Source organism: Rattus norvegicus, chromosome 1 (genome assembly GCF_021556685.1).
Source record: "Rattus norvegicus strain SHRSP/BbbUtx chromosome 1, alternate assembly SHRSP_T2T, whole genome shotgun sequence".
Classification (NCBI taxonomy): Eukaryota; Metazoa; Chordata; class Mammalia; order Rodentia; family Muridae; genus Rattus; species Rattus norvegicus.
The window spans coordinates 164,261,950-164,286,129 of NC_141534.1; the positions used below are offsets into that span (position 1 = coordinate 164,261,950).

The 24,180-nt window shown below is 45.1% G+C and overlaps 1 protein-coding gene across 10 annotated transcripts; it reads left to right on the forward strand.

Moving 5' to 3' along the window:
- The first annotated feature begins 352 nt into the window (after positions 1 to 352).
- On the forward strand, positions 353 to 19,709 carry Alg8 (ALG8, alpha-1,3-glucosyltransferase). 10 transcript variants are annotated; one of them, XR_015685458.1, is made up of 13 exons: positions 353 to 553; positions 2,358 to 2,436; positions 6,206 to 6,399; positions 7,893 to 8,002; positions 8,273 to 8,340; positions 10,497 to 10,623; positions 10,857 to 10,960; positions 11,999 to 12,119; positions 14,481 to 14,620; positions 16,196 to 16,301; positions 18,026 to 18,123; positions 18,450 to 18,522; positions 19,082 to 19,709. XR_015685458.1 is itself a non-coding variant. In XM_087656730.1 (13 exons), exons 7-13 carry the CDS (start codon positions 10,870 to 10,872, stop codon positions 19,311 to 19,313), a joined length of 1,035 nt encoding a protein of 344 aa, XP_087512856.1. In that variant the 5' UTR covers positions 353 to 553; positions 2,358 to 2,436; positions 6,206 to 6,399; positions 7,893 to 8,002; positions 8,273 to 8,340; positions 10,497 to 10,623; positions 10,857 to 10,869; the 3' UTR covers positions 19,314 to 19,709.
- Positions 19,710 to 24,180: the final 4,471 nt, after the last annotated feature.

A 24,180-nucleotide genomic window follows, 5' to 3' on the forward strand; every position in this document is an offset into this window, starting at 1 on the left:
AAGGGTCCTTATTCTCAAGGACTTTCATCTATGTAACAACTGTCTCCTTCACTACTTTGAACATCTCTGGGGGAAGTTTCTCACGAAGGTTTCCCACACCAACCAAAAATCAAGAACCAAAGCAGACCACCAGCTACTATTTGAATGGATGTATTTACAAAACCGAAAATGAATGGATGGAGGGCGCCACAGGAGTTGGCGCAGGCGCAGATAAGTCCTCTCTGTCTGGGAGACTACGGAGACAGGGCGCGAGGTTTAAATGCTGGCGCTCTCTCCAGCCAGCGCCCGAGCAGCTGGCGCATGCGCACAGCTCACGGGCACCGCCTCTACAGTCCTTATCCGCATGCGCAGCGTCCGGGAAGTGACGGGACTCCAGGAATGGCGGCGTTTGGGCTTGCAGCCGGTAGTGGCCATTGGTTCTCGGCTTTGGCTCTTGGGGTGACACTCCTTAAGTGCCTTCTCATCCCCACCTAGTAAGGACCTGCAGAGCCGGGGACTGAACGGGAAAGCCCCGCGGTCGGCAGGGTGGGCGAGACTTGCATGGATGTTTTGGGTATGAGGAAGAAAGGCCATGTGTCCTCTCCGCCTTTGCTAAACCTTCTACCGCAGGGGTTGGTGCTTCACCTGAGAGCTAGAATATAGCTATATCTGGCCAGGAAGAGTCCTTACGCTGTCTGATTTTGAGCAAACCACTTTCAGGTTTATGAGCTTCAGGGCCCTCCTCCTCCGTTTGCAAGTAAATGACACACACCTTCACTAACTAGTCTTTCAGCCAGTATGACCTGCTGCTTAAAAGACCGGGTGGCATTTGTCAACAGAACATTTCAGGACCTCGTCTTCCGTCTTCCGTGGAGTTGAGAACGGCAGACTTGCATACTATTACAGGGATTATAAAGGAGCCAGTAACTGACTGGCAGGGGGATTCTCTTCTTGTAGGAGGTGATGTTTGAGTTCAAATCCTCAATATGAAAAAGAATAACCGATGTAAAAGACTGTTAAGGTATAGGAAAGAGTGAGTGCACAAACCCCATATTAAAGAACCCAGGATTCTAGGTAGAGAAAGTTGTCATTGTAGTGGAAGAGCTGAAAAAGAAAAATGGCACCGGTTAACATAAGCAGTGGCCAGATCACACAGGGTTGTGGAAAACATATGTAGATTTATGTGAAGAAAATAAGTGTGCGGTCAAAACTAAAAGCACAGGAGCCACCCACCGCCTCACTTTGTGTAGACAGTGGGTATAATAATAATATAAATTATAAGTGTGATAAAGGATATCATTAAATGAACAGCATTCCAGTCTTAGAAAGTAGGTGGTAGAATGATAATTGATTTAGTGAACAGGAGCCTTTAACCATTAAGCTAGTTGCATGCTTAATAATTCCAGCACTTGAGACGTGGAGGTCAAAAAAAAAAAAAAAAAATCAAGAAAGCCAGGGTAAAGGCACTTGTCGGCAAGCCTAACAACCTGAGTTCAGTACCCAGGACCTACATTGGGAGAGAGAGAACAAAGTCTCAAGCTGTCCTTTTGACACACAGGCCACAGCTTGCTCCTCCTCTCTGCACAAATCAGTAAATGTAAAAAATAGAAAAGAATGCAAGGCCAGCCCGGATTGTGTGTCCACATTTTGTCTACCAGGGTGGTGGAGGTTGTTGCACAAAACCACCTATATATCATTGACACCAATTCAAGAGAGTTTCCGAGGCAGGGAGTATAACCAGTGTTAGAACATGGTCTCCATGAAACAAAACCTTTTGAAGCTGGGTGTGGTTGTTCATATCTGTAGTCTCAGCACTCTGAAAGCAGAGGCAGGAAGACTGATATATATTCAAGACCAACCTGGTTGATGAAGCAAGTTCAGTACCAGCCAGGGCTACAAAACAACCCTTGTTCTCATGAGATGCTCAGTGGGTAAAGGGGCCCTGCCAGCCAGTTTGACAACCTGAGTTTCATCCCCAAGACAAACAGCGGAACGAGATAACCAGCTCTCCATACATTGTCCTCTGACTTCCACCTACACACAAAATAATTTAAACGTAATTCTTAAAATGTAAAGCCCTTCTTTTGTAAGGCATTTTCTAGACTATGGATTTTGTTAGAGGTTTTTTGTGAGAAAAAGTCCCTTTCATGCTGTGGTCTGAGAATCAGTTTGAAGCTTATTTTCAGCCCTTGGATATCCCTGAGACGCATTCACAAGCACTTAGATTCTCTGACAGCTTCAGAGGGAGGACTGGCCTTTAGACCACTAATAAGTGAGATGTTTCAGGATATTGTACTTGTGTGCATGCATGTGGTTATAGGGTAATGAAATACAGCTGTTTCAAAATCTAATTCTGTTCCTTTAATTGCCTTGTGTAGCCATTCCACAGATTTTGAAGTGCACCGAAATTGGCTTGCTATCACTCACAACCTCCCAATATCTCAGTGGTATTATGAGGTAAGTTTCACCATTACCTTATAAGATTATAAGTAAGCCAGCATGGCTGCACATGCCTGTAATCCCAGCACTGGGAATATTGAGGTGGGGAGATCAAGATTCAAGGCCAGCCTGAACTATAGCCAGACACTATCTCAGAAACGAAGCAAGAACAGAAGAAACGTTGTATAGAGTCAGCCTTAGATTATGGCTGTTTAATGAGATTTTTAGGACTGGGAGTGTGGCCCAATGTAGAGCACCTGCCTGCTGTGCACAAAGCCCTAAGTGGATTTCTGTTAACTGACACACAAGTGGGACACTCTCGGCCAGGAAGAACGCTCTGTAGCTAAGTCTAACAGCCTACCTCATAGTGGAAGGAGAGAGCCACTCTGCAGTTTGTTCCCTAACCTCCACATCTAAGACATGGAAGGGACACACACACTATTAATGTTTTAAAAAATAGAAAACTCTTGCCTCCACATGTGAACTCTGGCACGCACGCGCGCGCGCACACACACACACACACACACACACACACACACACACACACACACAAACGCACACACACCCCAATAAAAGACTTCTTAAGAAGATGTATTTTTAGCTATGTGCTCTATGTAGAGGGGTGTGTGTGCATGAGTTCAAGTGACTGCAGAGACCTGCTGCTCCAGATCCTCTCTGGAACTGGAGTTAGAGACAGTTGTTTGCCACCTCATGTGGGTGCCAGGAATTGAGCTGGTGTCTTCTGGTAGAGTAGGAAGCTCTTAAGGTTCCTACCTCTCCTTTCCTGATAGGAGAATTTTTTTAAAAGATTATATGCGTGAGTGTTTTGCCTCTGTGTATACATGTGCAATGGCTGGATGCCTGATGCCTGCAGTGGTCAGAGGAGGGCACCGTATCTCTTGGGGCTGTAGTTACAGAGGGTCATGAGCCACCATGTGGATCCTGGGAATGGAAAGCAGGCTCTCTACAGTAGCAAGTGTTCTTAACTGCTGAGCCTTCAGCCCTTAAGGGAATTTTACAGTGGTATTCTGGTATTTTCCCGGGACTCAAGATATGATTCAGTTGGTAAAATGCTTGTTACATAATCCTTAGGACCCGAGCTTAGGTGGTCAGCACCCACCTAAGAGAGGCTGGGTGTAGTGGTGTGGGTCTGTAATTCCACTTCCGGGAAGGCAGAAATGGGCAGATCTCAAGTTCTCCGGTTAACAAGTCTAACCAAGTTGGTGAGCCCCAGAGGGATGCTGTCTCAAAAACTAAGGTGGAGAGAGACTAAGGAAGACACAAAACGTCAACCTCTGACCTCCAAGCGCATTGCATGAATAGGCGTACCTGTAAGGATCAACTAAAACAGGGTGGCAGTCTGAGTGTTGTGGGGTTGTTTTAATCACGCATGTGAGTAAGAACACGCAGAGACCAGAAGAGGCGTCAGCTCTGTAGGAGCTGAATTACGGGCAGTCGTGAGCTGTTCAACATGAGTATCTCAGACTGTCTGCAGGAGCAGTGTGCACTCACCCCGAGCTCTCTCCAGCCTCTTCCTTTTGTTTTTTAAGATGGTTTCAGGTAGCCCAGGCTGGCCTTGAATTCATCGTGTAGCTGAGGATCTGGACCCCGAGACCTTAGACGTGCTCGATAAGCACTCAGTTAATAAACTGAGCTACAACCTCATCCAGCCTTATTTTCTCAAGTCAGTGAAGTGGAAAAACCTACAGACAGGTGTCCTAAGGGACTGTAAATACTTCAGAGACATGCTGGGAACTTTACATGACTGTTTTAGCGTGAGGTATCACAGTTTGTATGTGTGGACACCAACTAGGAAAAGTGCTATGTGGGTAGTATCCAGAGCGTGGGCTGTGGTTTCGGGATGTCCAGGTTTAGCAGCCCCTGTGCAAGGTCGATGCTAAGTAAGACATACCGACCGGAAGCACTGGCGCAGTGCGGAGCGCCCACTGCGGTCACCCCTCAGCATTGAATGGTCAACCATTAGGAAAAGCACCAGAGAGACCGTTAATCTCTATTGCATGATACGGATTAGTTTGACTCTTCATACAGACACACGGCTTATTTTGGTATTTGAAAACCAAAAAATGTGAATATGTTTTGAGTCTCGTCTCCAGCACTCTTAGTGGAATGGCTGGGAGGGAATGCCAGCTAATACAAGCTATCTAGGTAAAAAGATGGCCAGATAAAATCCCCTGGGAGCAGAGGTCCTCTGTGCTGCCCAGTCTGGGGGTTTCCCTGGAATAGGGGTGTTATACAGAGAGGCTCTAGGTAGTGTGGAAAGGGAACTGGGGACACTTTGTTCTGGGAAAATGGTCATCTCTGAGCAGCAGCCGCCCATGTCTGTGTTTATTGCTCACTACTTTTAAAGTCCGTAAATGTGAGGGTTGGGGATTTAGCTCAGTGGTAGACCGCTTGCCTAGCAAGCGCAAGGCCCTGGGTTCAGTCCCAAGCGCCAAAAAAAAAAAAAAAAAACAGAAAAAAAAAAAAAAAGTCCGTAAATGTGTCAGTAGAATAAAGTCAGAAAGTCTTTAACTTCCAATAAAAAAGTAAGCAACTCTTTTGGGGGAGGCCAAGCTCTGACATTTTAAATTACAGCTAGAAGCTATAAATGTAAAAATCTAAATTGACAGAGTTTTTAGAATTATTTGCAGTTTTCTAAACCTTTTTATTGTTCATATCCTAACAAGAAATCATTTCTGAATATATCCTGCTGAACACATCTATGTAAATTACAAAGCTGCTACTCTGTTCATATATTGTTAAAACAGTAATTTCAGAGAATGAGACTGAAAATAGAATTTGTAGTTTTTCTTTTCCTAAGTCCAGGGTCATTTTACTTACATCCTACCGTGGAGACTTGGAATTAGAAAGGGATGCTCTGTATATGAAGATGTCAGTGCATGGGTTGCCTAGAGACAGAGAGCCTCTGGGCTTAACCGGAGCCCTCTAAACCTCCTGTGTTTTACACCTGTAGGGGTGTGAACGGATTACAATTTCTCCAGACCTAGCAGTTGTCTGGCAGAGGGCTGGACTGGGCGTGAAGCTGAGTGCCGTGATGCTTGCCCAAATCCAACCCCAGGACTTTAGGAAAGAACTTAAAAGTGAAAACGAGCGGAGAGCGAGCCTTGCCTCTCATCTCTTTATTCCTCTTTAGTCACAGAGATGCCTTGGGCCAGTCCTCATGAAGAGCCAGTTAGTGCCCAGTGAGCCATTCGGACCTGTAGAGAAGGAATTCTCAGTGAAAAGAGTTAACAGGGACTGGAGAGTTGGCTCTGGTTAAGAGCGCTTGTTCTTACAGAGGTATAGGGTTCAATTCCCAGGCCCTGCATAGTAGTTCACAACCACCTGAAACTCCAGTCCCAGCGGAATCCAACACCCTCCTCAGACCTTCGGGGGCACCACGCACACCGTGGCACTTCTATATTCAAGCAGGAGAGACTCGTATGCATTAAAAAAGTAATTCACATTTTATTTTTTTTTAAGTGACAAGTGCAGAGAAGGAAGATTATAATTAGTGCCTAGCCTATGATACAAGGCCAAAGAATCTCAGGCTGGTCCAAGACCCATAATCCTCCTGCCTTAACCTCCTCAGTGCTGGGACTACAGGTGTGTGCATCATGTCCATGTGTTTTAATTCTCCTTACATAGAAACTGCTGTGTATAGGGCATCTTAAGTGCAATGTCATATCATTATGCTTTCTAAAGACTAGAGAGTGAACAATTTTAAATATACCTTGTTTATTTACTTAGAGGGTGTTCTAATTTGGATTTTTTTTTTTAATCTCAGGCAACTTCAGAGTGGACCTTGGATTATCCCCCCTTTTTTGCATGGTTCGAGTACGCCTTATCACATATTGCCAAATACTTTGATCAAGAGATGCTTGATATCCATAACCTGAACTATTACAGCTCAAGGACACTGCTTTTCCAGAGGTTTTCTGTCATCTTGACAGATGCGCTCTTTGTGTATGCTGTTCACGAGTAAGTTATGCTATATGGACATTTGTTTGTGTGGGAGTTACTTAGAAAATGTATACAGCTGATGTATACGGAACAGACCCTGTTCATATAGTAACAAGTCCTAAAGCAGGAAAACCCAAGCTGAGCTTTAAAATGCCCGAGAGTAAAGACTGGATCATTCTTAGAGGTTTTGTGGAGAAATGGGAAGAAGTTGGGGTTTTGAGGTTGTAGTATGAGAAGACACTGTGAGTATTATGAAGAAACTAATCCGAATAGAATCCCACGACCAATTTTCTCATGCAGAATAACTCCACGTGCCTTCCTGCCTTCCTTTCCTTTTGGCCACTCCCAGAGGCTTTTGTGATATGCCTTATTTTGTGGGACACGGTATGTATACATTATGCACATGTATCCATTGTGCACCACCAAAGTCTGTTCTTAAGGAGTTTCATCCCAATAAACTCAGGTTATCTTACGCTGTGCTGGAGAGATGGCTCAGCAGTTCAGAACATCTGCTGTGCTGTTCTTGCAGGGGACACAGGTTTTATTCCCAGCACCCTCTTGGCAGCTCACAACTGCCTTTGACTTCAGATCCAAGGGCTCCAGTGCCCTCTTCTGCCCTGCAGGAACCAGCCATGCACATGGTCCACAGATACACAAACAAGCAAAGAAAGTGCCTGTGAAACTGCCAGGCATGGTGGCATGCACTGTGACCCCATTACGAAGGAGGGAGATACATGTAGATCTGTGGTGCTGTGACCAGCCTGGAACAGTTGGCAAGTTCAGGCCAGGGAGAAACCCTATCTCACAGAATAAAATGGATGACCGTCCCCAGAGATCCACCTGACTCTGCCTCCTAATACTAGGACTACAAGTACTGCTGCTAGCTTCCTGGGTTTTTTTGGTTGGTTGGTTGGTTGGTTGGTTGGTTGGCTGGTTGGTTGGCTGGTTGGTTGGTCTGGGTTTTGGTTTTGTAAATATCGGTTCTAGAGAGTGAACTCAAGTCCTCTTGCTTGTACAGCAAGCACTTTCTGACTGAGTCATCGTCCCCGGTCCTTACATAACGATTGTCATCAGCAGCCAGGTAGTGAGGGACTACAGCTTTGCAGTTCGCAGCCCAAGACTGGTCTGGAGACTGCGTGTTTAACTCTGAGTGGGATGAACCTCCAGTCCTCCTACCCCTACCGGTCAGAGCTAGAGCACAGGCTTGGAGTACTGCACTCAGTTGCTAGGCCGGAGCTCTGCCAGCTGAGCTACACCCTTGGCCCACACTTTGCACTCTTAAGGACTGAACTAGCAGTGCCCTCTTATTTTTAAAATCCTTACTTGGAGGTTAGTTTTATTAAGTGAGCACTTGTTTCTGATCTGCATACCTGAGGAAAAGATGTGGCTTTGACCCTGAGGTCAACCGTGGACACCATGGACAGTTTGTCAGGAATGGCTCTCTACAGAAGTGCTGTGCTGTTGTGATGAAGAGAACAGTTGTCTCTTTCTCTCCTGGGATGTCCTTGCAGGTGCTGTAAATGCATCGACGGAAAAAGAACAGGGAAAGACCTCACAGAGAAGCCGAAGTTTGTTCTGTCCGTGCTATTGCTGTGGAACTTCGGGTTGTTAATTGTGGACCGTATCCTTGGTATTCTACATCCTGTCCGCTTACTCTGGTGTATACTAACAGGCTAATTCTTTGTGTAGTGATAATCATCGCATGTGAACTAGCTACGTTTGAAAGGGAGCTTGGTCTGGGTTACTCTATTCCCAAACCTGTGCTCTCTCCAAGTTTACTGGAGTCTGGTCATTAAAATATTTGGTCCCTGATTATTGAATTTTGAGAAACAGCTAAAAAGCATCCACACTTCATTATGAACCTAGGGTCGTCTTCCTTGACATCGCCCAGACATTCATTTCCAGTACAATGGCTTTCTCTCTGGCTTGCTGCTGCTGTCCATTGCCCGTCTGTTTCAGGTAAACACAGGAAACCTAAGTACATTCCCGCTTCTAGTTATCAGCTTATGCACACAGCATGTTAGAGGGTTAAAGATAATTTACTCCAGCTAATGTTCAGAATATCATCACATAGACATTTTTATTGATACTTCCACAAACTACCTGCTCTTTGGATGATACTATTAAGATGAGAAAATTATATCCTAAATATAAAATATTTTATTATATTAAATATAAAATGTATAGCAGGATATAAATTGTATACTAAAGTTTCATTACAGTGTGGTAGGTGTGGGTAGAGTTCTGTTTGGCTGCACTGTTTCCGTCGGGTGGAATCTCCAGTAGCGTTTGCTGTGTAAATGGTGGTGGTGTTTTCTCTGAGAAGCTTGTAGGTTAGTTAGAACAGTGCGATGGAAATATTGAATTTGAAGTCAAAGGATCCATGTTTCTATCTAAGGGTTTACCATGGCCATAGTTGCTTCTTTTCCAGTTTCTATGCAGTAGGTAGAATTCAGACTGCTTTTATTAAAGTTCGTCTGGGGATCTATTATCCCTTTACCTCTGTGGGTTAAGAACCATATTTAGTCCCCTTAGCCTGACATGGCAGTGTACGCTAGAGTCCACGCTGCTTAGAAGACTGATAGAAGACTGAGGTAGGTAGATCCTTTGGACCTGAGAATTCAGGGCTGGTCTTGGCAAGAGCCTAGTGAGACCATCCTGGAGATAGAACGCAGGGTCTCACACACACTCAAGTGATCTAATCACTGAGCTTTTTTTTTTTTTTTTTTAATATATGTATTATTAGTTTGTGGTTACTGGTGACATAGCCCATATCTCAGCACCAGGCTTGATGCTCACTATGTATCTTGAAGTAATGGTTTATTTATTGTTTTGTGTGTATGTGTTATTCCTATGCGTTTATGTGCACCAGATGTATATAGGTGCCTACAGACATCAGAGGGCGTCAGACCCCCTGGTACTAGAGTTACAGGCAGTGGTGAACCATTATGTGGGTGCTGGGAACAGAGCCTGGGCCTTTAGAACAGCAAGAAACACTCTGAGCTACTGATCCATCTCTCCAGCTCCTACTTGAATTTCTATATGTTATTAAAAAAAATTTAAGTTTCTCAGAAATAGAGAAAACCTGCTGCAGTGATACACATGTAGGATTCTTTTTCAGTAAAGTGATGTGGTCAGAGCTGTGTCTTGTCTGGTATGGCATGCAGTCTTTTCACTTTGACTGTGAACACTCAAGGGACTAGTCCCATGAGGAAGTGGGAGCCCTGCCCGAGTCTGTGTTTGGGTGTGTATTCTGGACTGCTTGGTCTGCAGCCCTGCACTGCAGCTCGGGGTGAGCAGAGCAGCAGTCCCCACTGGCTTTGCTTCAATAGGCAGCCTGCATTCCTTCCTGAAGCTCTTTGTGCCGGTGAAGTAGCAGATTCCGGGTGCCACACTTCATTCTATTTTTACAGAATATCCCCTAAGGCATAGTTATTGGGCTTAAGGTGCAGTTATTGGGCTGGAGAGAGGTCTCAGCAGTTAAGAGCACAGGTTGCTCTCCCAGAGGACTTATTTCAGTTCCCAGCACCCACATGGCAGCTCACAGCCACCTGTAACTTCAGTTCCAGAGGATCTGATGTCCTCCTCTGTCTCCTGCAGTCATTGCACACATTGTACAAGCAAAACACTGATAACATTTTTTTAGATGTTAGTAGTTATAACTTTAGCTGGATGTGGTAACAAAACATGGTAGTCTCAGCACTCAGGAAGCTCTGTGACAGAAAAATTATTTCAACTCAGGAGTTTAAGACCAACCTGAATAGCATAGCAAAACTCCAGGGTTTTTTGTTACTGATTTATTTTGTCTTAAGGTTTCTACTTTTAAATAGGTGGCTTTGGTTTGTTTTGTCTTGTTTTGTTTTTTTCTTTTTGAAAATACTTTTAGCTGCACAGAAATGTTACATGAATAGTTGTGAGTCCTCGCCTGTTTCCCTCTAATGCTCTCTTCTTAAACAACTAATCACCAAGGCTAAAAAGCTAGCATTGGTTTATTTGAATTTCATCAGCTTTTCTACTAATGTCTTCCTTGTGTTCTAGGATCCGCTCCAGGATAACACATACTGCATTTCATCTACCTTGAATTTAAAGTGATATATTCCCTTTCTATCTCCTAGAAGAGGCATATTGAAGGGGCATTTCTCTTTGCTGTCCTCCTCCATTTCAAGCACATCTACCTCTATGTAGCCCCAGCCTATGGTATCTATCTGCTGCGATCTTACTGTTTCACGGCAAGTAAACCAGGCAAGTCTTAGCAGTGGTGGAAGATCCATGAGACTCACAGTGTTGTGAAGCACGGCGAGTGCCTCTCAGGTCCTGATCTATAAATCCTCCATCATCCACAACGATCAGAACTAGGGAGATTGAGGCCGGGAGGATGGTAGCTGTGGGCGCATTTGGGCTATGTGTTGGAACCCTGGGTATTGTTGGAGGTCCCTCTTCATGCTCCTGGTAATGCGGGCTTTCCTGTTCTGTAGATGGCTCTGTCCGATGGGACAGCTTCAGCATTGTCCGAGTTACTGCCCTGGCACTGATCGTTTTCCTAGTTTCCGCTCTTTCGCTAGGTCCTTTCCTAGCCTTGGTAAGACACCTTATTTTGTTTCTGCTTTTTACTTTTTAAAAATTAATGTCAGTCATGGTTTTGTCATTTAAAAAGAGCAATGGAGTAGGGAGGGTGGGAAGCAACTGTGAGCTCCTCCTTTCCTACCAGAGCCAAGGTAGAGCGCTCTGCACACATTTCCCTGCATGTTCAAGTAGTGTGAACTGTGCTTACATGAGAGAATTAATTCTCACTGTGGACTCCTCTAAAATGCACCAACTTAACTAACATTCCTAGCCTCCCAGATCAGTCCTTTGTACACAGCAAAGTGCCTGAGACAAATGTCCAAATATTTTTTCTCTCTTGGTCCACATCTCGAAATTATCTTTACTTCCTATTCCGATAGGGGAACACCACATCTTATCTAGTCTTCCCTGCCCCCACATACACTTCAGCAAGTGTGGATGGACTACACCCTGTGCTCTCTCAGACTGTGTGAACCCTGTGCTCTCTCGGACTGTGTGAATCCTGTGCTCTCTCGGACTGTGTGAACCCTGTGCTCTCTCGGACTGTGTGAACGCTGTGCTCTCTCGGACTGTGTGAACTCTGTGCTCTCTCGGACTGTGTGAACCCTGTGCTCTCTCAGACTGTGTGAACTCTGTGCTCTCTCGGACTGTGTGAACTCTGTGCTCTCTCGGACTGTGTGAACGCTGTGCTCTCTCGGACTGTGTGAGCTCTGTGCTCTCTTGGACTGTGTGAATTCCACAGTACTTCCTACTAGCATGAATGAGTATTCACTGATCTCTATGCGTCCTCTCTCTGACCAGTCAGAAAGTTAGAGAAACCAAGATGGGATCCTAGGCTGCTGAACTTTTTTTTTTTTTTTTTTTGGTACTTTTTTTCGGAGCTGGGGACCGAACCCAGGGCCTTGCGCTTCCTAGGCAAGCGCTCTACCACTGAGCTAAATCTCCAGCCCCTGAACTTTTTATACACAATGTTGCAGGCAGTTTTCCTGTTCTATTTTAGAGTTTGGGGAAAAACGATGGCTGTTTAATTGGTTTCATTTTTCCTTTTCAACAGAACCAGCTGCCACAAGTCTTCTCCCGACTCTTTCCTTTCAAGAGGGGCCTTTGCCACGCCTACTGGGCTCCAAACTTCTGGGCCTTGTACAATGCTTTGGACAAAGCACTGTGTGTAACTGGTATGGTACCCAGCTTTTTCACTTAGACTGTGGGTACTGGAAGGGCCAGTCCCACCAGGAAGTGGAAACGCCTGCCGGTGTTTGGGCCTTGGATTTGTGTTCTGGATCATTTGGTCTCCAGCCCTGCACTTCAGCTCAGGGTGAGCAGAGCTGGAGGCCGAGCCTTGTGCAGTAAGTGAGGGACTGCATCCCTCACAAGTCTTCCTCGTGGCATTGGGGCTGTAGTACTTTCCTTGTGTGGGTAGATTCAATCTTAGACACATTTTTTTAAGTATTTTAATTATGGAGGGGGTTCCATGTCAGGTCATTTGATTACCCTAGTATTGCTTTCATCACAATACTTTGGGAATTCTTGGTCTTTACTTTCCTACAGAGCATGTTGTTGTGAATGAAAGCAAGAATTAAATGTATATGTTAGGTTGAGCCAGGAAGATGGCTCAGCAGGTAAAAGTGCCTTGTGCTAAGACTGGCAACCTCAGTTTGGTTCCAGAATCCATGTAGTAGAAGGAGAAAACTGATTCCTTCAAACCGCCCTCTGTGCATACACCCTTTCCAGCGTAGAGATAATTTTAGGGTCTGAAACAGTCACAGGGAACTGGCCCCACAGTTAAGAGTACTTACGGCTCTCACAGAGGAGGAGTAGGCTTGGTTCTCCACTTCCTTCCCACACAGCAGCTCTCATAACCACCTATAACTCCAGTTCCTAGGCATTTGATGCCCACTTCTGACCTCCTTGGGACCAGGCACACAAGGTGTTATCAGTCATAGACTTTGGAGCCACAGGGACCCAGATTAAGTTGTGGTACCAACTGGTCATGTGGCTTTGAGCAGCTTACCCCATCTGTGCACTTGGGCCTAAAGTTAGGACAAAAAGGCCTGGGAACAAGAGAGTAGGTGCTGACTCCATTGTGGCTTTTACGGTTTCTGTTCTGTACTTACAGGAAATTGATTCTTTGTTTACTCACTTATTTTTAGAAATTATAATTTGGTTTCATCCCTCACTCATCATCAGTGTGGCATTCTTACAAAGTAACTTCAAACATTAGCGTTTTTCAAAAGCAGTTACCACTCAGTCTAGTGTGCAGTACAAGGTCTGATTACCCCGCCTGAGTAGAGAGACTGCTGCGCCCAGTGCCTTACATGGAAAGTTAGCAGTGGGTTCAGAAGCTCAGGGGAATAGCCCAGAGTTTTAAGACAGAATCGGGCTGGGGTTTAACTGAGCTGGTGGAGTGCAAATCCTAGTTCCACTGCCAGCATTGCATAAACCACTGTGGTGGACCTGCAGTCCAGCTCCCAGAAGGTAGAGGCAGGAAGATGAGAAATTCAGGGTCATTCTTGGCTGGGTTGACTACATGAGATCCTGTCTCAAAGAGGGGAGAGAACAGGGTATGAGGGCACGCAGCTGTAACTCCGGCACTTGAGTGAAGGCAACAGGAGTTCAAAGCTAGCCTGAGCTACATGAGATGGGTCTCAAAACAAAAAGGAAAATAAAAACCAAAAACTGAAGGGGAAAGGAGTAACTAGAAAATACATCCGTAGGCTCTGTCTTCTCCACATTGCTGGCTCTCAGTGGCAACAGACAGGCCCGTGTCAGTGCTCAGGCTGTCTGACTGCCCTGGTTTTACTCTGGAGTTCATTTTGGGTGGGGTTTGCGTCATTCTTCCAGACGTGGTTCTCTGAAAAGTAATGATTGAACTGCTGTGTGTGGGATAATGACCTCATCATTTCTGTATTTAAGGGACATAGATAGTATGACAGAGAAAACAGCACATAAGCTGCACCAGAGAACTCACAAAGCAGCTCTGCCTCTCGGTTTAGTTCTGTTTGTGTGACTGAATTAGTTTGGCAGAGTGAATGAGTCAAAGGGAGTTTCATGAGCAGAGACACAGCTTTTGAGGGTGCTGTGCTGAGGACTCCGAGTCCGTGGAGACTAAGCCTCGTTAGCACACATGAGGCTGGAGAGATAGAGGTGACACGTCAATGAAGACTGGGCTGTATGTGGGATTATGAACCGAGTGCTGCAGGAGTGAAAGGTTCGAAGTTGTGGTGCACCATGGTCTGCATTTTAAATAGCTTGCTTTGTTTAAGTGCTAGGGAAGATGGCTGCTCACATGCTGCCTGCCCACCAGGTTCCTGTACGCAGCACATTAGCCTACTCTAGTGTCAGTCTATAGCTGTAGATTGTCATCTGAAACCAGAAAGAAGCATCAGCATAGGAGGCAACACAGCATAGATTTAAACCCAGGAAACTGAGCTGTGAGCAGCTGTAAGTTTTAGTAGCTTCTTAAGATTGTTGCTCCAGGATCTGACTCATAAGATGGAATCCTGTTGATTAAAGTAAAATGCCTGCTTACTCTCTAGGTTTGGAACTGAAGCTTCTTGATCCCAGCCAGATCCCCAGGGCCTCAATGACAAGTGGTTTGGTCCAGCAGTCCCAGCACACTGTCCTCCCCTCAGTCTCCCCCTCGGCAACCCTCATCTGCACACTGATAGCCATATTGGTAAGAACTTGGCGTGTGGCGCTCATTTGCTGAGGCTTCCTCTGCTTCTCCTGTCCCGGCGCTGACTGGGCTTCAGCTTCCAAGCTCTTCCGACTGCAGGGTAAATTCCATGGCTGAAATCCTGCAGACTGGAGTATTTCCTAGCAGTTCTGAGGGTAACTTTGAACACAGTGAGGGAGGATTACAGAAAAGCCTCTGTGAGAGAGGCTTGCCAGTGACTGTTTAAGCCATCTGTCCATCCTGGCAGGAGGCAAAGAAAAGCCCGAGTAGGAGGCATGGAGCGTGCTGGGGAGAAAGAAAATCTTTGTGGCAGAACATCCAGGCTTTGTTTTGTGTTTCTCGTCCTTGGCTAAATGATCAAAATGTGTCTGGAAAACAGGATATTTTGTCTCGATGGTAATAATGAATTATGAGAAACAGAAGCGCTCATCAGATGAAAATCTGCTGTGAAGCCAGGCATGATGGCACTGATAGCCTGCAGCCTAAGCTCAGGGGAGGTGGAGGCAGGAACGTTGCTCCTTGGGGGCCAATCCGGCTACATAGCAAGACTTTGTCTCAAAAACAAAAGCTGCTGTGAGTCGAGTGCTGTTGGAGCCTCATTCACATCTGTGAGTGCTTGGTGACTTCAGTTTTGTGATGGTTTCGGTGGGAGTCAACATAAACAACTCAGCCCTGTGGATATTACACATTCACTTTAATTTTGGTTTCTAAGTGATCACAAGCTCCTGGCAAGACACCTGGCCTCACTTCACTGTTGGCAGTGCTGTATGCTGGCATGGGGGTGATGCTGGTCTACTCAGTCACAGGTTTCAGATGATGTTTAAAAGTACTAGAACCTCAACCTTGGATCTGGGGCTGTGGTTCAGTGAGTGAAAACATGATGCACTGCCAGGCATGGGTACACATGTATGCGTGCCTTTAACCAAGCAGCATGGGGAACAGGAGGACACCAGCCTGGCTCTAGGTTCAGAAAGAGACCCTGTCAATTATAGAATGCACAGTACCCAGCATCCTCCTCTGACCACTTTGTGTGCCTATGCCCTTCCCCCCACAACTGTGCTTACACATGCATACAATACCAGAGAGAGAGAAAGAAGAAAAATATTAAAAAAAAAATCCTAAATCCTCAGCTTTGGAAGCTGTGTATATAGAGGGCAAAGGCTGTATTCTGAATTTCACTGCTCACGAAACTGGCAAACTCTATCTAATGTGCCATCCCCAAACATCTGTGAAATTTTATAGTCTGACCTAGTCAGTTGAATGAATATTAGCTAATTATACAGACAATACATTGTTAAATTTTATATCCCAGGACTTGTCGCCATTTATTAATTTGGATAAGGTTCATTTTAATGAAGTAGATACATTTTCCTATGGGCTTGCATTTTCTTTTTCTAAAGCTACCTTTGGGGGCCTGTCCAGAGTGACAGATTATTCCAGTGCAGTACTCAAAGACCTCACAGCCTGTGCTTACCTGTGCCTTGCTCCTGCAAAGCTGACTTTAATGACACTGACGTTTTGTCTTTGCCTGTTGTTTCTAGCCCTCTGTTTTCTGTCTTTGGTTTAAACCCCAAGGGCCCAGAGGCTTTCTCCGATGCTTGGTTCTTTGTGCCTTAAGTTCCTTCATGTTTGGGTGGCATGTCCATGAAAAAGCCATACTCCTTGCGATTCTCCCAATGAGGTAAGCAGACGGCTCAGAGAGTTGGCATGTTTCAGTGTCTTGCTGTCTAATGACTGCCTGTTCTAGACTTGTCCGGTGGTGTGGGATACATGAAGACAACGGCCAGTTGGCTTGATCTTTAGACCTGTGAGGATTCTGAAATGTGTGAAGATCCATGGGTTGGTCCCATATGTTGATGATTAATACTCTAGTAGGTCTGGGTGTTGGGTGGGAGCATCCCTGGGAAAGGCTGGCTCCTTGGCATCAGTAAAATAGCCCAGGATCTCCTGTCCATGTTGTTAGTCCAAGTGAGGACTGAGTATTACAAAGTGGCTCCACATATGTCCACTGTAGACTTTTCTAGAGCTGTTTGATTGTTTCATTCATGTCATATTGGTTGCATGTTTTGGGGAAATTAGGATAAATTGGTGTGATTCCCATCTTAGAATCTGCAGAAACCAGGGCCCAGGGAGCTTGTTATTTACCAATTTACATAGTTAGACCTGTTGTAGTGGCACATGCCTGTACCCCTGTACTGAGGAGGCTGAGGATCATGACTTCAAGGCCATCCTGAGCTTTACACCAAGAGGCTGCCTTAAATGGAAGTCACAGGGCTAGAGAGATGGCTCAGTGGTTAAGAGCACTGACTGCTCTTCCAGAGGTCCTGAGTTCAATTCCCAACAACAAAATGGTGGCTTTCAACCAATGCCTTCTTCTGGTGTTTATGAAGAGAGTGGCCATGTGCTCATATACATAAAATAAATAAATCTTAAAAAAACAAAAACAAATCAAAAACTGCTAAGTCACAGAGCTAGCAGATCACAGGACTTCCACAGAGCTTATGCTGCCGAATCCTGTGATCTCCTCACCGTAAATGAATCAATGTTCACTCGCCTCCTCATTGAAGTCCTGCACATAGAATCGGCTTGTTCTGTTTTTGAGGGTTTTTTCAAGTCATGAAAAAGCATTTAATGTTTTCTTAGGAGCCATAAAATTTCCAGACTACAAGCAGAGCAAACTCTAAGCTCTTACCTGAAGGTTCAGGGATTATCTATGGATTAGCCGTATGTTTGGAAGTAAACTCTTGAGTACAGTTTCCCTGTCTGTCCCTGCTAAGCAGTTCCCAATCCTACTCAGCAAAGCAATGTGTCTGTCTGTCTCTGTCTCTGTTTCTGTCTCTCTCTGTCTCTCTCTCTGTTTCTCTGTCTCTCTGCCCCCACTCTCTCTCCTTCCCTCCCTCCCTCCCTCTCCCTCTTCCCCCCAACCCAGGGAGAGTGGGATATCTATCTTATTCCCCTTTTCTCTTTGGAACATTTTATTGGTTACTTTAAAAACAACACCCAGGGCCTCAAGGGGCGGTTCAGCACATCAGAATACTCGCCAGCTGCTCTTCCAGAGGACCTAGTTCAGTTCCAGTCACCCACTTGGCAGTGGTAACTCTGGTTCCAGGAGACTGATTGATGCCTTCTGACCTACATGGGCACCAACCATGCACAGACATACACACAGACAAACATACACATGAAGTAATCAAACTTGGACAAAGCCTTCTTCCAAACAGACACAGCTAGTTCTCATTTGAACTGGACTTACAACAAAACCAGTATTGACTTCACAGAATTATCAGTGTTCATTTTATAAAGGGTTCATTTTAGCAAGGCCTGATAATAGACGTGTTTATTTAAGCGCTTTGCAATCACATTTCACTTGTGTTAAGGATTTATTGTAAGACTTTTTATTTTTAGCCTACTGGCTGTGGAAAAAGCAGGAGATGCGACAATTTTTCTGATTCTGACGACAACCGGACACTATTCCCTCCTCCCTCTGCTCTTCACTGCACCAGGTAAGCAGCTGCATTTGCACACCGTGCCGTTTCCATCCTGGCCTAAAGCCACTGCACTTTAACCTAAGTGACTGGGAGTCTTCTTGAAGGAGAAACTGTTCTTTCTCTGAACAATCCCTCCAGTTCGCTCCTAGCACTGAGTATATTTAGACGCCTCAGAAGCGGTTAGCCAGGTACCATGGCGTACACCTTCAGTCCCAGCACTGAGGAACTAGAGGCACTGGTCAACATAGTGAGGAGGAAGAGGAGGAGGAGGAGGAGGAGGAGCAGGGGGTATTCACAATGTCCGTGCGCTCTTCCGTCATCCGTGTTTTTGTCTTTAACAGAACTCCCCATTAAAATCTTGCTCATGTCCCTGTTCACTGTGTACAGTATCTCCTCGCTGAGGACGCTGTTCAGGTAACTGTAGACACACACTTAGGGTCATATTTAGTCCCTTCTGTGAGACGATTGCTCTTAAATGGTCAGGATTTCAAATGTATTTTTAGTTGGGGCTGGAGCGATGGTTCAGAGGGTAAAGTTTTCTGTGTACACAGGAGGATTCAGTGGGGGATTGTGTTTTGAAAGTGGTCAGTAATGTGCACACATGAGCACTGTACATAAGGCCCTGAATTGAAAGATTCAGAAGTTAGTAAGTTATTGACTTCTGTATGACTTGTACTTTACTAGAATAAAGCATGTTTTTAGAATCCCTGATTCCATGTATGTTTTACGGTATTGTCACAGTGAGGCCCCATCTGTCTTCTGAGTACAAGACAATTTTATCTGGGCAGCATAGGTAAATGTGGCAGGTTAAATCGTTGAGATAACGGAGTGCACAGCATCAATGGCTCTTCTAAACGCAGTATTTTGAAGTCAGCATGGCCGTCCACTGCAGGAGTGGAGGTGGGAAATACTAGCTGGGAATGTCTGCTAAACCAGGGTGTGACTCATCTAAAATCAGACTTCTCTCCTTCAGAAAAGAAAAACCTCTTTTTAATTGGATGGAAACTCTGTACCTCCTTGGCCTGGGGCCTCTGGAAGTCTGCTGTGAGTTTCTATTCCCTTTTACCTCGTGGAAGCTGAAGTACCCCTTCATCCCTTTGCTGCTGACCTCGGTGTACTGTGCAGTGGGCATCACGTACGCCTGGATCAGGCTGTATGCTTCAGTGTTGACTGGCTGTCTTGTCAGCAAGACAAAGAAGCATTGAAGAAAGAAGTGTTTGGATAAAGGCCAAGCAGTTACTTCATGGGTATTGATCAGAACTTGAAGAAAGTTGCCAGTCGCAGGATCTATTTATTTAGTAGATCTGTTTAAGGACCATTCTTCCACACTTGGCCTTGTCCTGCCTAGCAACCTGATTGTTTCCATGGTGAGAAGCTGCTTGCCCTCTCTAAGCAACAAAACACATTTGAGAAAGCTCTCACCTTCCTCTGTAAAAATAGTCTGTGATCGTTGTGACTGCCGTGCCCACTAAGGTGAACTGGGAGATGAAAAGCAGCATAATGTTCTGTAGCTGGTACTGACCATTGCTAGGATGTAATGCATAATTAGATTCTGTTCCTAAGGAGATATAAATAAAATGTCATTTTATATTTGCAGAAAATAGCAAAGTGTTTTGGGTCCTCACGCTCTCACATTTATTTTCCTGTTGGCACACACCTGGGCAGATGGTGTATTGTCTCTGTTCTGTACACTTTGTTCCAGGAGAGCGGTTCACTCAACAAGCCAGGAGAGATTTAATGTATGATTTAGCAAAGCCCCAAGACTCCAAGCCACATTCAGAACATCTACAATAGTTTCTTCTCACAGCTAGCCAGCTACTTAGATAAGACTACCATGTAACCTTTCCTCTGGTGAACACTCTGACATGGTCTTAGTTCTCCCTTTTTCTTTTTAAGATTGATTTGTATATCATGTATGCTTGCATGTATATGTGTACACCGCACATGTCTGGTGTCAGAACACCAGAAGAGAGTGTTGGATCCTCTAGTATTGGAGTTACAGGTGGTATAAGCCACATGGTCTGGAAGCTGGGAACCAAACTCTGGTCCTCTATAAGAGCAGCCATTGTTCTTAATCAGTGACCCAATCCTCTTCGTGTCCTGAGACTACGTCATACATACTTTTTATCTAGGTCCTCAGTTTTCCTACTATATACTGCACATTCAAATTCAGCCAACATTAGCTGACACAGTGACTTACATACGTTATGCTTACGCATTTTCCACTACAGAGCTAAGAAAGCCCAAAGTCTGTGTCATCCTGGGGTGCTGATCTAGTCATTCTGCCTATTAAATTGTCTGTTGTTTCAACAATAAAGATGGGGATTGGGCCAAAGAGAAAGGAAAGCACACCTCTAGTTTCACCATCCCTTTGGACCTCATATTCAATCCCAGCATAACACACAGAAGTAATCTGTGTGTAGATATGTACACACATATATAAATTTTAAACCTAGAGGAGTAGAGGCCCAAGAGCCTTCTCTTTTTTCTTTCATTTGTGTTGTGTATTTATGTGTAGTTATGTGTATGCCACGGTGCCCACCAATGGGAGCCCGGGATAACAACAGTCAGTTCTGTCCTTTCACCATGTGTGACTAGACTCCAATTACTTGGTGGCAGGCACCTTAACGCACTGAGCCACCTCAAAAATTATTTAACCATTCTTTACCATAGTATCTTTATCTCTAAAATGATTATAGAAAAGACAGCCTGAAACTTTGAGGTGGTGAGGATGGTTGAGACAGTCTCGTGTAGTCCTGGCTGGACTGGAACTCGATAAATAGTTCAGGCTAGCCTTGAATTCACAGGGATCCGCCTGCCTCTGCTTCCTGAGTGACTGAAGCAGTTTTTAAGTGTTTGGTGTATCACTGTTGTTTCTGAGTCCTCTAATCTCCCACTTCCTTTTTTTCCCCCCCACATATGTACCAGGGTCTGCTACCAGGGATAGCTATAACATTTGGGTGTGTTTTACCTGTTTTCCTCAAATTACACAGAGAAGTCTAGATTTTTGGCACAAGCCCCAACATTTAGGTAGGAGCCAAAGGATCAAAAGTTAAAGGGCGTCTTTGACTACACAGTAAAGGCCAGCCTGGACTATGTAAAATCCTGACTAAATAGGGCCAGCAAGATGATGGTAACGGTGTCTGCCACAAACCCTGCCACCTAAGTTCTATCCCCAGAACTCATGGTGGAAGTCAAGAACTGACTCCAGAAAGTTTTCCTCTGGCATCTGTATGTACAGTGTGAAACACGCCCTCCCCACACACCTTGCCCCCTGCACGCGTGCTTGCACACTCACACACAATAAACAGATGTAGTTTTAAAAAAAAAAAAAACAAAAAACAGGAATGGTGGTGCATACCTTTAGTCCCAGCACTGCCAGCACTGGAAGGGAGGCAGAAGCAGGAGGATCTCTGAATTTGGGGCCAGCCTGGTCTACATGGTGAATCCCAGGCCAGCCAGGGCAGGTCTGTGCTTTCCCTACATGCCAGGGAGGAAGGGGATAGCGGAGCAGAGGGCAGGGACAGAGTCTTGTTTGATTCCAAGTGAGTGGGAGTACAGAGAGGCTGGAAGAGAGAAGGCCTTCTCAGGTAGATTTAGACACCGCTCTTTATGAACCCGCAAGGCAATTCTTGATGAAGGAAATGGTCCTTGGTTGTCCAAACTGCTTTATTTGATGGTGGATGTGAATGCATAAACTGAACTCAGGGTGAACCAGGGATTAAATACCTTTTGTGGGAGGGAAGGCCTAGGAAGGGAAGCTCATTGATTTAACACTTGGGGGCTAACTATACAGCATTAGCATGGAGAACTCCATATTTTTATGCTAAGTTGTTGTGATCCTCTCAGGTGGTTTAGCAGGAAGCTCCCCTCAATACCTACCATTCTCGATTCTGAAATTTCCCTGGGTTTAGGCTTACTCAACCTTACCAGTTCCTCTGTCTGGTGGCATGGTCCACTTCCCCACAGACCTCTTGTCCTCTGGATCTTACAATCTTCCCATCTCCCCCTTCTTGAAGTTCCCTGAGCCTTAGGTACAGGAGTCGAACCATAGATGCCTTGGTTGGGGCTGGTCACCACAAATTGATCTGGTTTCAGTATTTGGCTTCATATTCTTTTTCCTATTCAGTGTAAGTCAGCCCCTGGAAATGGTTCAAAAACCAGGAAGACACTGTTGGCACCAACACAGGCCAGTCCCTAGGCTTCAGTGTCAGGGATGTTCTTTTCTAGGCACTGCATCTAGTGTCCATGCTTTTAAACTTTGCAGAGAGTGGGTGTTCTTTCTTCTTTTTGTTTTTGTTTTGTCTCTGATACAGGCTCTTACTGTGTGGTCCTGGGTGCCCTGGGACTTCCTGTGTAATCAGGCTGGCCTCTACTATACAGATCTGTATCCGCCTCTCAATGCTGAGGGTCAAGGCATGGACCATCATTCTCTGCCTATGTTGGTTTGCTTGCTTTTTTTTTTTTATAACAAATTCCTAATTTTAAACATTATATATGGGACTGGGGAGATGGCTCATCAGTTAAGAGCACTGACTGCTCTTCCAGAGGTCCTGAGTTCAATTCCCAGCAACTACATGGTATCTCACAACCATCTGTAATGAGATCTGATGCCCTCTTCTGGTGTGTGTCTGAAGACAATGACAGTTGTAAATAAATCATTAAAAATTATAGGTGGCCTGTAGTTTAGTGGCCGTATCCTAACCTAGCATGGGCAAGATCTTGGACTTAATCCGTAACACCAGAAGGAATATAAAAATGTTACTAAATAAATGGAGGTGCTATTTTAAGATGGTTTTGAAATACAGAGCTAAGCATAGTCAAGAGCTAGAAAGGAGTTAGCAAGATAGCTCTGGGCAAAAGTATTTGCCGCCACGCCTTGAGTTCAATCCCTGGGAACCACGTGGTAGAAAGAGATAACCAACTCCCTAGACACAAAAATAAAATGTAATTTAAAAAATATTAGACCTTGGCATGATGGCAGAGGCAAGTGGGTCTCTATGAGTTCAGAACCTGTGAAGGAAAAGGACAGGGTTGGGAGAGGTGGCAACACTAGGTACCCGGCTCCCGAGTGTGTACTGTGCTTCCAGAGGACCTGAGTTCAGCTCTCTGCACCATGTCAAATGGTTCACAACTCCTGCTCCACAGGATCTCATGCCCTCTTCTGGCCTCAGTGCATATGCAAGCACATGATCCCTGCACCACACACACACACACACACACACACACACACACACACACACACACACACACACACACAATTTGAAAATAAAGTAATTTAACATGATTTATAGCTGGGTGTGGTGACACATAACTGTAGTCCGAGCACTTGAGCATCAGAGTCAGAAAGATTCAGAGTCCAAAGTCAGCCCCTGTTTTCGAAGAACAGCAATAAAAATAATAAAAATAGCACGCAAAGAAAACGCAGCCTGAGTTTGTACAGATTTCACACCCAGTTCATGCAGCGCCTCAGGTTGAACCTGGGACCTTATTTATACACGCTAGGCTAGCACTCTACCAACTGAGCTGCATCTCCAGCCCTCCTGGTATATGTGTTTTACCCAAAAACTGTCCCTGATCATACTTACCTGGTATGTTGTGTAGGCTTACAGAAGGGAAGGGGAATGCTGGGAGACACTGATTGATAAAGGGGAGGGTGAACATGAGGCATGGTTCATCGAGCATTTTAACAGTATTGTTTGTGAGCCTAGAGAGATGACTCGGTGGTGGAGAGGCCATATTGTTCTTGTTGAAGATCCCAGTTCAATTCCTACCGGCATCAGGGAACTTGTATATTCCAGCTCCAGCCAGTGACTCAGTGCCCTCTTCGGATCTCCATGGGCACTTACACACATGCACATGCACATGAACACACACACACACACACACACACACACACACACACACACACACACATACACACTCTCTCTCTCTTAAAATATTTTTAATCTTCTTTGTAAGAAAAAGATAAATATACTTTTTTTCCCTCCAGGAAGACATAAGCCAGAACCAGGAGAATAAGTTGGCCCTGGCTTTTCTTATTTCTTCCCCATCTAACTAGCTATCCTTGCC

Coding starts and splice junctions, on each gene's coding strand:
- Alg8 (XM_087656725.1), top strand. CDS start 6,296: ATGCTTGATATCCATAACCTGAACTATTACAGCTCAAGGACACTGCTT. Junction 6,400..7,892: donor TTTGTGTATGCTGTTCACGA/GTAAGTTATGCT, acceptor ATGTCCTTGCAG/GTGCTGTAAATGCATCGACG. Junction 10,624..10,856: donor TTTCACGGCAAGTAAACCAG/GCAAGTCTTAGC, acceptor CCTGTTCTGTAG/ATGGCTCTGTCCGATGGGAC.